Source organism: Lampris incognitus, chromosome 10, assembly GCF_029633865.1.
Source record: "Lampris incognitus isolate fLamInc1 chromosome 10, fLamInc1.hap2, whole genome shotgun sequence".
Classification (NCBI taxonomy): Eukaryota; Metazoa; Chordata; class Actinopteri; order Lampriformes; family Lampridae; genus Lampris; species Lampris incognitus.
In genome coordinates, this window is record NC_079220.1 from 56,596,897 (window position 1) to 56,608,408 (window position 11,512).

General features: G+C 45.7%; 1 protein-coding gene across 1 annotated transcript; it reads right to left on the reverse strand.

Annotated features, from left to right (window-relative positions):
• Nucleotides 1–2,500: 2,500 nt before the first annotated feature.
• LOC130120019 (uncharacterized) lies at nucleotides 2,501–11,512 on the reverse strand. Its single transcript, XM_056288634.1, has 4 exons — nucleotides 11,178–11,512; nucleotides 10,308–10,637; nucleotides 5,685–5,812; nucleotides 2,501–3,256 (listed from the first exon to the last, which is right to left on the reverse strand). Exons 1-4 carry the CDS (start codon nucleotides 11,260–11,262, stop codon nucleotides 3,170–3,172), a joined length of 630 nt encoding a protein of 209 aa, XP_056144609.1. The 5' UTR covers nucleotides 11,263–11,512; the 3' UTR covers nucleotides 2,501–3,169.

The following is an 11,512-nucleotide window of genomic DNA, read 5'->3' on the forward strand; positions in this document are numbered from 1 at the left end:
GATGACTGGGATGACTGAATAACAGGTAACTTGGTGGTAACAGATGACTAGGATGACTCAATAACAGGTAACTTGGTGGTAACAGATTACTGGGATGACTGAATAACAGGTAACTTGGTGGTAACAGATTACTGGGATGACTGAATAACAGGTAACTTGGTGGTAACAGATGACTAGGATGACTGAATAACAGGTAACTTGGTGGTAGCAGATGACTAGGATGACTCAATAACAAGTAACTTGGTGGTAACAGATTACTGGGATGACTGAATAACAGGTAACTTGGTGGTAACAGATGACTGGGATGACTGAATAACAGGTAACTTGGTAGTAGCAGATGACTGGGATGACTGAATAACAGGTAACTTGGTGGTAACAGATGACTGGGATGACTGAATAACAGGTAACTTGGTGGTAACAGATGACTGGGATGACTGAATAACAGGTAACTTGGTGGTAACAGATGACTAGGATGACTGAATAACAGGTAACTTGGTGGTAACAGATGACTGGGATGACTGAATAACAGGTAACTTGGTGGTAACAGATGACTGGGATGACTGAATAACAGGTAACTTAGTGGTAACAGATGACTGGGATGACTGAATAACAGGTAACTTGGTGGTAACAGATGACTGGGATGACTGAATAACAGGTAACTTGGTGGTAACAGATGACTAGGATGACTGAATAACAGGTAACTTGGTGGTAACAGATGACTGGGATGACTGAATAACAGGTAACTTGGTGGTAACAGATTACTGGGATGACTGAATAACAGGTAACTTGGTGGTAACAGATGACTGGGATGACTGAATAACAGGTAACTTGGTGGTAACAGATTACTGGATGACTGAATAACAGGTAACTTGGTGGTAACAGATGACTGAGATGACTGAATAATAGGTAACTTGGTGGTAACAGATGACTAGGATGACTGAACAACAGGTAACTTGGTGGTAACAGATGACTGGGATGACTGAGTAACATAACTTGGTGGTAACAGATGACTGGGATGACTGAGTAACATAACTTGGTGGTAACAGATGACTAGGATGACTGAACAACTGGTAACAGATTACTGGGATGACTGAGTAACAGGTAACTTGGTGGTAACAGATTACTGGATGACTGAATAACAGGTAACTTGGTGGTAACAGATGACTGGGATGACTGAATAACAGGTAACTTGGTGGTAACAGATGACTGGGATGACTCAATAACAGGTAACTTGGTGGTAACAGATGACTGGGATGACTGAATAACAGGTAACTTGGTGGTAACAGATGACTGGGATGACTGAATAACAGGTAACTTGGTGGTAACAGATGACTGGGATGACTGAATAACAGGTAACTTGGTGGTAACAGATGACTGGGATGACTGAATAACAGGTAACTTGGTGGTAACAGATTACTGGATGACTGAATAACAGGTAACTTGGTGGTAACAGATGACTGAGATGACTGAATAATAGGTAACTTGGTGGTAACAGATGACTAGGATGACTGAACAACAGGTAACTTGGTGGTAACAGATGACTGGGATGACTGAGTAACATAACTTGGTGGTAACAGATGACTGGGATGACTGAGTAACATAACTTGGTGGTAACAGATGACTAGGATGACTGAACAACTGGTAACAGATTACTGGGATGACTGAGTAAAAGCTAACTTGGTGGTAACAGATGACTGGGATGACTCAATAACAGGTAACTTGGTGGTAACAGATTACTGGATGACTGAATAACAGGTAACTTGGTGGTAACAGATGACTGGGATGACTGAATAACAGGTAACTTGGTGGTAACAGATTACTGGATGACTGAATAACAGGTAACTTGGTGGTAACAGATGACTGGGATGACTCAATAACAGGTAAATTGGTGGTAACAGATGACTGGGATGACTGAATAACAGGTAACTTGGTGGTAACAGATGACTGGGATGACTGAATAACAGGTAACTTGGTGGTAACAGATGACTGGGATGACTCAATAACAGGTAACTTGGTGTTAACAGATGACTGGGATGACTCAATAACAGGTAACTTGGTGGAAAGGATTATGAACCGAGCTGGAAAGCGGTGAACATTTTTTGGAAGAAGTACTGTGTTTATCGAACAGTCCAAAGGAATTGAATCGAGTGCAACTGGACTTGGTATATAGCCGTGAAGACGTTTCGCCTCTCATGCAAGAGGCTTCATCAGTTCGTGCCTTTCTGACTAGACCAAGCTAGTCTGCACGAACGGAACACAAAGAGCCATGGACATCGTTAGCTCTGATAACGACTCCAAAGAGGATAAATATCTGAGTCTCATCACCAGCCAGTCAGACTAGCTTGGTCTAGTCAGAAAGGCACGAACTGATGAAGCCTCTTGGATGAGAGGCGAAACGTCTTCACGGATATATACCGAGTCCAGTTGCACTCGATTGAATTCCTTTGGATAACCATGACCTGGATGAATGAGAGCATTCACAGACTTTATTGAACAGTGTATTCAAATATTTATTACCCTTTGGTTAAGGCAAGACAACTTTAAAAAAAACATGTAAAAATATATTCTGTTAAAGAAATATAATGTTGTAAACATATTTACAGGTACATCACGGCTTCATTTAAAATCTAGTCCTCAGATACTGCAGATTGGACAAAAGTAAAAACCCAAACATGTTTACATCTTTACAAAACTTACAGCCGAGGTTCAAATTTCCTGCTAATGATGCGCAAGTTTTCTACCGAAGGAATAGCCGACATACTGCGAACAAGAAAGCATCGAGATACAAGTTTCTGAGTGATGTGCACAAAATGATATGTATAAAATATGCACAAAATAATGTGCACAAAAGGTGAAAATTGCAGGGGTTTTTTTACAGTCAAAGGAAATACAGCTTATGTTTGAAGACAAAAATGACTGAGAACTTGTTGCTGTTGTTGCCTATCCAGAAGAACCCATACAAGTTATTCTTGTGCGCCAAACCAGATGGGCATCATCTCAACTGGCTAAGCTGGCGACTTGTATACCAGCGATGGACCGAAGGACATGGCAGGTACTTCAACAATCACAGCTGTTGAATTTCAATGTTTCCCAACACGTAAGCCCTTCCTTCCCTCTTCCTCGTGTGGCCCCTGGACATCAACTGGCATCTCTGCCCAGCCCGGCATCTCTACCGCTGTAGGGTGGCCCGCATGTCTTCATAAACGTCACTGCCGTTGGTGCGTCTTGGTCTCACAACGGTGTAACTGGCCTTGATCTGACACAACAGACATCATCATCATCATCATCATCATCATCACTTTAAAGGGTGTGCACTGTATGCCTACGTCATCAGAAAAGCAATGGTAACTTATGGGAACAGCACACATTATGATTATCTGACCAGTGTTGTTATCGTTGTTAACACAGAAGGTCTCCTGTACGTAAGGACTTGATTTCCAAGTATATTTCACCATTTTTTTCTTTCCTAAGGATACAGGAATCCTTTGTATTCTCGAATTTCATAGTTTGTGTATAGTTTAGTAAACCTGCACCAAGAGCATGACATTTTCATTTACTTGTTAATTTGAAATCAGATATGACGCCTAACAGATATATGTGAGACAAAGACTCATGCAACGATGTCTAGTGTCCAACTTTATCTGTTTTGTTTTGTTTTTCTAAATAATTGAGTATATTAGATGTATAAAAACACAAATTATCCAGCAGGGGCTCAATCCTGTTCCCTACTCTCCCTGATCTCAGCCCATTTGTAGGCAACCCACTCTCTCACCACCGAAACATGAGCCGAATCCCAGTTCAGTATGAACCACCTATATGGCTACACATTTAAATGGGCAGTAGCGGGTTTTTGAGATGACGAGTGCTGGCATAGGCCTGCAGCTGACTGCTCGTTAAAAACTGAACAAAGAGAGGAGATGGCGTTGAGGGAGAAAATCTTTTTTCCCCCCAACGTCCAGTAGAAAATGCACTCTATGATCAACCCTCTCCGAACTGCCGACATAACACGGGTTCACCAAAGATGCCGGGACCCGCGTGATGCTGGCGACACGTGGGGTCCAGCATGCTGGACCAACAGCATATGAGGTGAGTAGGAGAGACGATGACCTAGGCTAACTAAACCCCCTGGTGGACTCGGGCTTGGTGGAGCGCCTGCAGCTCAGGAGTGGGATTCGTTGAACAGGATAAGCAGCAGTGGCTCATCAATGTGTGTAACACAGTGACATGAAATCCAAATGGATTCAGTCTGGCAAACTTCATCCCTCTCATGCTGAAACACCGCAAAACAACGGACTTGGCCACAGCGCCGGCTGGTGGAGGGAGGGAGGGAGGGAGGCCATCATCAAACCCTTGCAATCAAATTGAAATCCAAATATCAAAGCCCAATTCACACAGAAAATTGTGGGGTTTGTTTTTTTTCTACAACCTTATTTCTTTTTTGTAGTTTTTGCCATCGTCCATATTGGTTATGATTTTACTCAGTGGCTTCAATTTGGAGAGTTTGAACACGAGACCACCGGTAGAGACAGTTTTACAGATGTCTTGCAGGTCAACTGAACACGAGCACTAAACCTGTTCTTTCAACAACCGCAAAACCCCTGAGGTAGACTGTGTACATAATTTCCCGTTAACTAAGACTTCTCAACTGAGCTGGCTGGTAGTTTACGGATAAGTACTGCTACCCACCTGCAGGAAGAGCAGGCTGAGCTACTTCCTGCAAGCTAAACCAGGAAGTAGCTCAGCAATGCAATCGACCAATGATTCATCCATTACCTGAACCGCCTATCCTGCTCTCAGGGTCGCGGGATGCTGCAGCCTATCCCAGCAGTCATTGGGCGGCAGGCGGGGAGACACCCTGGACAGGCCGCCATGCCATCACAGGGCCAACACACACACACACACACACACACACACACACACACACACACACACACACACACACACTCATACCTAGGGACAATTTAGTACGGCTGAGTCACCTGACCTACATGTCTTTGGACTGTGGGAGGAAACCGGAGCCCCCGGAGGAAACCTACATAGACACAGGGAGAACATGCAAACTCCACACAGAGGACGACCCGGGACGACCCACCAAGGTTGGACTACCCCAGGGCTCGAACCCAGAGCCTTCTTCCTGTGAGGCGACAGCGCTCACACTGCAATGCGGCCCCATGCTGCCTCGACCAATGATAATATAGAAAATTTGGGTCAATAACTTTGACCTTGCACTTTTATTTCCACTTCCAAACACACATTTCTTAGATATCTGGGTTAAACTGGACTTGTTCAAACAAGTCTGGAGCTCGTGTTCAGTTGCTCCATACGATAAAGCTGTGTCCAGCGGTGGTCCCGTACCCATGAGCTCTACAAGGAAGTTGGTGACTAAAATGATATAATGAATACGCACAAGGGCAAAAACTACAAAAATAAGTAATGCCCCCCCCCCACCCCACCCCACCCCACCCACACAGCTACATTATTTGTTCATGCATGGATGTTTCACAATTTTAATGTTTTGTCAGATCAGTAATACTGTGAAAAGTAGTGAGAAGAAAACAGCCTTTTAAAATTCCATCAGTGCTTGGTTGAGTCATTCGTGCAGATGGCACGACTGACTCACACACATGCACTGGGACAAACACACACATACACTCATAGAGAAGCACAAACATGAACACACATACCTTGAATACAATCCATGTGAATGTGACAGAAATGATGATCAGCAGAACTGCTGCAGAGGCCAATGTACATGTCAGGAAGAGGGGGCGCATAGCACCATGGGCCCACCACGGCACATCACACTGCTGGGCTGTGTTTGCATGGAATAATAAGAAAAAATGCTTTCATTACTTTGTTCCCTTTTCCTTTTTAATGCCAACATCTAACATAATGGGTCTGCTTGATTTAGCTGTGCCACTGCACCCACCAGCACCGACAGACAGACGGAGCTGCCTCTAACAACTGTCAAGAGTACTGCCGACGCAGGTGCTTTGGTACGCCGACATCCTACACAGCCATTCACTGGACAACGAAGATTTTGAACATTTTTGGGTGTGTTTTATGGATTTTGGGCTGCTGATCACGAAAATCACCTTAAAATGTTCCTATCACATACCGTTTTGTAGATAAAACCTATTTTTGTGATTTCCCGTCATATTTTAAGTCTACTTGTATATTGCCCACAAAGCAAGCTGGTTTGGTCAGTCTAACTTGCGTGGGCACGCACTCAGTGTAGCTGCTATGCAGATGTTGTCTTAGGCAGCCTGGGCATGCTGAGTCAGGTTAGATGTTGTCTTAGGCAGTCTAGGCATGCTGAGTCAGGTTAGATGTTGTCTTAGGCAGCCTGGGCATGCTGAGTCAGGTTAGATGTTGTCTTAGGCAGCCTGGGAATGCTGAGTCAGGTTAGATGTTGTCTTAGGCAGCCTGGGCATGCTGAGGCAGGTTAGATGTTGTCTTAGGCAGTCTAGGCATGCTGAGTCAGGTTAGATGTTGTCTTAGGCAGCCTGGGCATGCTGAGTCAGGTTAGATGTTGTCTTAGGCAGCCTGGGCATGCTGAGTCAGGTTAGATGTTGTCTTAGGCAGCCTGGGCATGCTGAGTCAGGTCAGATGTTGTCTTAGGCAGCCTGGGCATGCTGAGTCAGGTTAGATGTTGTCTTAGGCAGTCTAGGCATGCTGAGTCAGGTTAGATGTTGTCTTAGGCAGTCTAGGCATGCTGAGGCAGGTTAGATGTTGTCTTAGGCAGCCTGGGCATGCTGAGTCAGGTTAGATGTTGTCTTAGGCAGCCTGGGCATGCTGAGTCAGGTCAGATGTTGTCTTAGGCAGCCTGGGCATGCTGAGTCAGGTTAGATGTTGTCTTAGGTAGTCTGGGCATGCTGAGTCAGGTCAGATGTTGTCTTAGGCAGCCTGGGCATGCTGAGTCAGGTTAGATGTTGTCTTAGGCAGTCTAGGCATGCTGAGTCAGGTTAGATGTTGTCTTAGGCAGTCTAGGCATGCTGAGGCAGGTTAGATGTTGTCTTAGGCAGCCTGGGCATGCTGAGGCAGGTTAGATGTTGTCTTAGGCAGCCTGGGCATGCTGAGTCAGGTTAGATGTTGTCTTAGGCAGCCTGGGCATGCTGAGTCAGGTCAGATGTTGTCTTAGGCAGCCTGGGCATGCTGAGTCAGGTTAGATGTTGTCTTAGGCAGCCTGGGCATGCTGAGGCAGGTTAGATGTTGTCTTAGGCAGCCTGGGCATGCTGAGTCAGGTTAGATGTTGTCTTAGGCAGCCTGGGCATGCTGAGTCAGGTTAGATGTTGTCTTAGGTAGTCTGGGCATGCTGAGTCAGGTTAGATGTTGTCTTAGGCAGCCTGGGCATGCTGAGTCAGGTCAGATGTTGTCTTAGGCAGCCTGGGCATGCTGAGTCAGGTCAGATGTTGTCCTGGGCAGCCTGGGCCTGCAGAGTCAGGTTAGATGTTGTCTTAGGTAGTCTGGGCATGCTGAGTCAGGTTAGATGTTGTCTTAGGCAGTCTGGGCATGCTGAGTCAGGTTAGATGTTGTCTTAGGCAGCCTGGGCATGCTGAGTCAGGTTAGATGTTGTCTTAGGCAGCCTGGGCATGCTGAGTCAGGTTAGATGTTGTCTTAGGCAGCCTGGGCATGCTGAGTCAGGTTAGATGTTGTCTTAGGCAGCCTGGGCATGCTGAGTCAAGTTAGATGTTGTCTTAGGCAGCCTGGGCATGCTGAGTCAGGTTAGATGTTGTCTTAGGCAGCCTGGGCATGCTGAGTCAGGTTAGATGTTGTCTTAGGCAGCCTGGGCATGCTGAGTCAGGTTAGATGTTGTCTTAGGCAGCCTGGGCATGCTGAGTCAGGTTAGATGTTGTCTTAGGCAGCCTGGGCATGCTGAGTCAGGTTAGATGTTGTCTTAGGCAGCCTGGGCATGCTGAGTCAGGTTAGATGTCGTCTTAGGCAGCCTGGGCATGCTGAGTCAGGTTAGATGTTGTCCTGGGCAGCCTGGGCATGCTGAGTCAGGTTAGATGTTGTCTTAGGCAGCCTGGGAATGCTGAGTCAGGTTAGATGTTGTCTTAGGCAGCCTGGGAATGCTGATTCAGGTTAGATGTTGTCTTAGGCAGCCTGGGCATGCTGAGTCAGGTCAGATGTTGTCCTGGGCAGCCTGGGCCTGCTGAGTCAGGTTAGATGTTGTCTTAGGTAGTCTGGGCATGCTGAGTCAGGTTAGATGTTGTCCTGGGCAGCCTGGGCATGCTGAGTCAGGTTAGATGTTGTCTTAGGCAGCCTGGGAATGCTGAGTCAGGTCAGATGTTGTCCTGGGCAGCCTGGGCCTGCTGAGTCAGGTTAGATGTTGTCTTAGGTAGTCTGGGCATGCTGAGTCAGGTTAGATGTTGTCCTGGGCAGCCTGGGCATGCTGAGTCAGGTTAGATGCTGACAGACAGGCTATAAAAACTGCTCACATGTACACATGCTGTTTGGATGCATGTTGATGCACATGTTCTTCAGGCAGCAGCATAGTCAGTATACTTAACAATAGGATTTATTGTCTTCAGGAAGATTTAATACAGCAGAAATGTCTCGTCGGTGTTGCAGCAGTTGCAATACATCCTGTTACATTTGTGGTGAGTATACGCTTAAGACTCAACGATGCACCATGACTGCACTTAACAAGAAAACCTATGAGCTCTACTTCGGATGTGACATTGGTGACCAAGAGAAACCCTGGGCTCCTCACATTTGTTGTGCAACATGTGCAGTCAACCTGAGAGCTTGGCTCAGAGGTACTCGGAAGTCAATGCCATTTGCAATCCCAATGGCATGGTGAGAACAGAGGGACCACGTGACGGACTGTTACTTCTGTCTGACCAATGTATCTGGCTTCTCTACTAACAATAAGAAATCTATTGAATACCCCAACCTGCCTTCAGCCATGACACTAGTGCCACATGATGACAGCTTGCCAGTACCAAAGCCACCAGAAACATGGAGCCTAGCTGAGGCAGATGAAGATGCCACAATGCATGAACCAGATGTGGAAAACAACACTGATCCAGATACTGAACCTTTATGCCTGGTTATCCTCATCTGATAACACAGCCAGAATTAAATGACCTGGTCAGGGACTTAGATTTGTCCCAAGCTAACTCCCTGAGTTAGGGAAGGTTTACAAGATGGTAGTAAGACCAGCTATGTTGTATGGTTTGGAGACAGTGGCACTGATGAAAAGACAGGAGGTGGAGTTGGAGGTGGCAGAGATGAAGATGATAAGATTTTCACTGGGAGTGATGAAGAAGGACAGGATTAGGAACGAGTATATTAGAGGGACAGCTCAGGTTGGACGGTTTGGAGACAAAGCAAGAGAGGCAAGATAGAGATGGTTTGGACATGTGTGGAGGAGAGATGCTGGGTATATTGGGAGAAGGATGCTGAATATGGAGCTGCCAGGGAAGAGGAAAAGAGGAAGGCCAAAGAAGATGTGGTGAGGGAAGACATGCAAGTGGCTGGTGTGACAGAGGAAGATGCAGAGGACAGGAAGAGATCGAAACAGAAGATCTGCTGTGGCGCCCCCTAACGGGAGCAGCCAGAGGTAGTAGTAGTCAGTGACGGCTGGTCCTAAAAATGTTTGGGGGGGGGCAAAATTTAGCTTGGTGCAGCACACCTGACAGCTGCTTTAATGTCCACACAGTCGCAGAGTTATTAAGAAGGACCATGTAGCCTATAGATTTTATCAGGGTTTGTAGACGGTGGATGATTGACAGTCGGGACGAGGCGTGGTGGTGGGTATGAACATGATTGACAGCCATGAGAATTGCCCAATCACATTAGATCAAAAAACATTAAAACAGTACCAATTCACTGCCAATAAAACTGGGAGTGTCTGGGGCGGCACAGAACTGCGCCCCCTGGAAAATCTGAAGAAACCAATCAGACGGCAGCCTCAGGTCACCTGCTCCCCACAAGTTTGAGGGCTTACATAAGGTATGGTTTGGCCGGCGCCCCTCACCCAGGAAGTATATGTATTCAGACAGAAATCAACCAAATACCATTTGAACCAATATTTAATGCTGCTGACAGGTGCTCACAGACTGAAAACACTTTTATTTTATAATTATTTGCATTACAAAACCAAATTATATTTAACATGTTTCATCTCTTGATGTTTGGGGGGGGGGGCGCCCCAGCGCCCTGTACTGGCCAGCCGTCACTGGTAGTAGTAGTAGTAATAGTTGTTGTATTTCAACAGCATTTAAGGGGAAATGTATTTCTGTTAAATACTTGAGTAAATGGACCAAGTTAATCTTAATCACACCAACAACAGTACTCACCTTCCATCACCAACAGAACAGAGCCATTACCGATGACCTCTGTGGGAGTGCCGTTGACATCAATCGCTGTATATGTACACCAGTATGGTCCTGTGTCCTCTACCGTCAAGTTTGTGATGAGAATATCCAGTTTGGTTAATGTGCCTTTAACCTTAAGCCTGTATTTGAAACTCTCTTTAACGGTAGGCTCTTTTGTACTATGAAAATACAGGACTTTGACGTCTCGATCCAGACCCCTTTTCAAATTGAGGAACTCTGGCTCTTGTTGAGAGATGCGACAATGAATGGTGACTGATTCTCCAGTGTTTTTCCTTACGAGGCCATTGCTGCCTTTGATGGGCATCGTGAAACACAAAGAGACAACACAGAGACAAAAATACAGATGCCTTTACATACACATATGAACACATGCATGGACACACAGACACAGCACATGCCTGCTGTAGCCTGCCTTGCTATGCATTGGATCCGAATAAGGGAACGGAAACTAATGTCCATCTAGGTGCACATGATAAGAGACTTCGTTTGTTTTGGTTTACTTGGATGCAAAGAGAGGGGAAATGCAACTGGACCCCTGCAGAAAAAGGTTAATGACTGCATACCTCATCATGTGCATACTTATTGTATTCACTCATTTAAAAAAAGAAAAAAAAACATCTTTCTCGCGCTTTTACTTTAGCACTGGTTTTAGCTGCTTGTTTAGATGCACTTATGACCTCTGATGACTAGTAGTTCTCCTGATCTCCTACGGTAAATGCACTTATTGTAAGTCGCTTTGGATAAAAGCGACGGCAAAATGACTGTAATGTAAAGTAATGTAATGTAAAGTAATGTAAAAATGCCAAAAAGCTTTGATTATTTCCAGCTTACCTTGGTCACACTGAGCCATCCAGGAAAGAGGAAGGATGACGACGAGCCCTAACTGGACAGCAGACATTCTCAAAGTCACACTCATCCTGCAACTAACGAGCCTACTGAGCTTTCTCACTGCGTTGTAAACAGGAACACATTTCACCTGTCTGTTTCTCCCCCTCAACTATGTTGGCCCATACGACAAAACCTCCCACCTACTTTTTCAGATCTGATTTGCTTCAGACCTCTGCAGAAGATCGTGAGGCGTGGGAGGGAGCATAAAAGGCCTGAGCCGCGCGTGGTCCGTGACATCTTCTGACACTTCCTTGTTCAACTGGAAGCTCAGATGTGTA

Coding starts and splice junctions, on each gene's coding strand:
- LOC130120019 (XM_056288634.1), bottom strand. CDS start 11,262: ATGAGTGTGACTTTGAGAATGTCTGCTGTCCAGTTAGGGCTCGTCGTC. Junction 10,638..11,177: donor GATGGCTCAGTGTGACCAAG/GTAAGCTGGAAA, acceptor TGCCCATCAAAG/GCAGCAATGGCCTCGTAAGG. Junction 5,813..10,307: donor TGTTCTGTTGGTGATGGAAG/GTGAGTACTGTT, acceptor ATGCAAACACAG/CCCAGCAGTGTGATGTGCCG.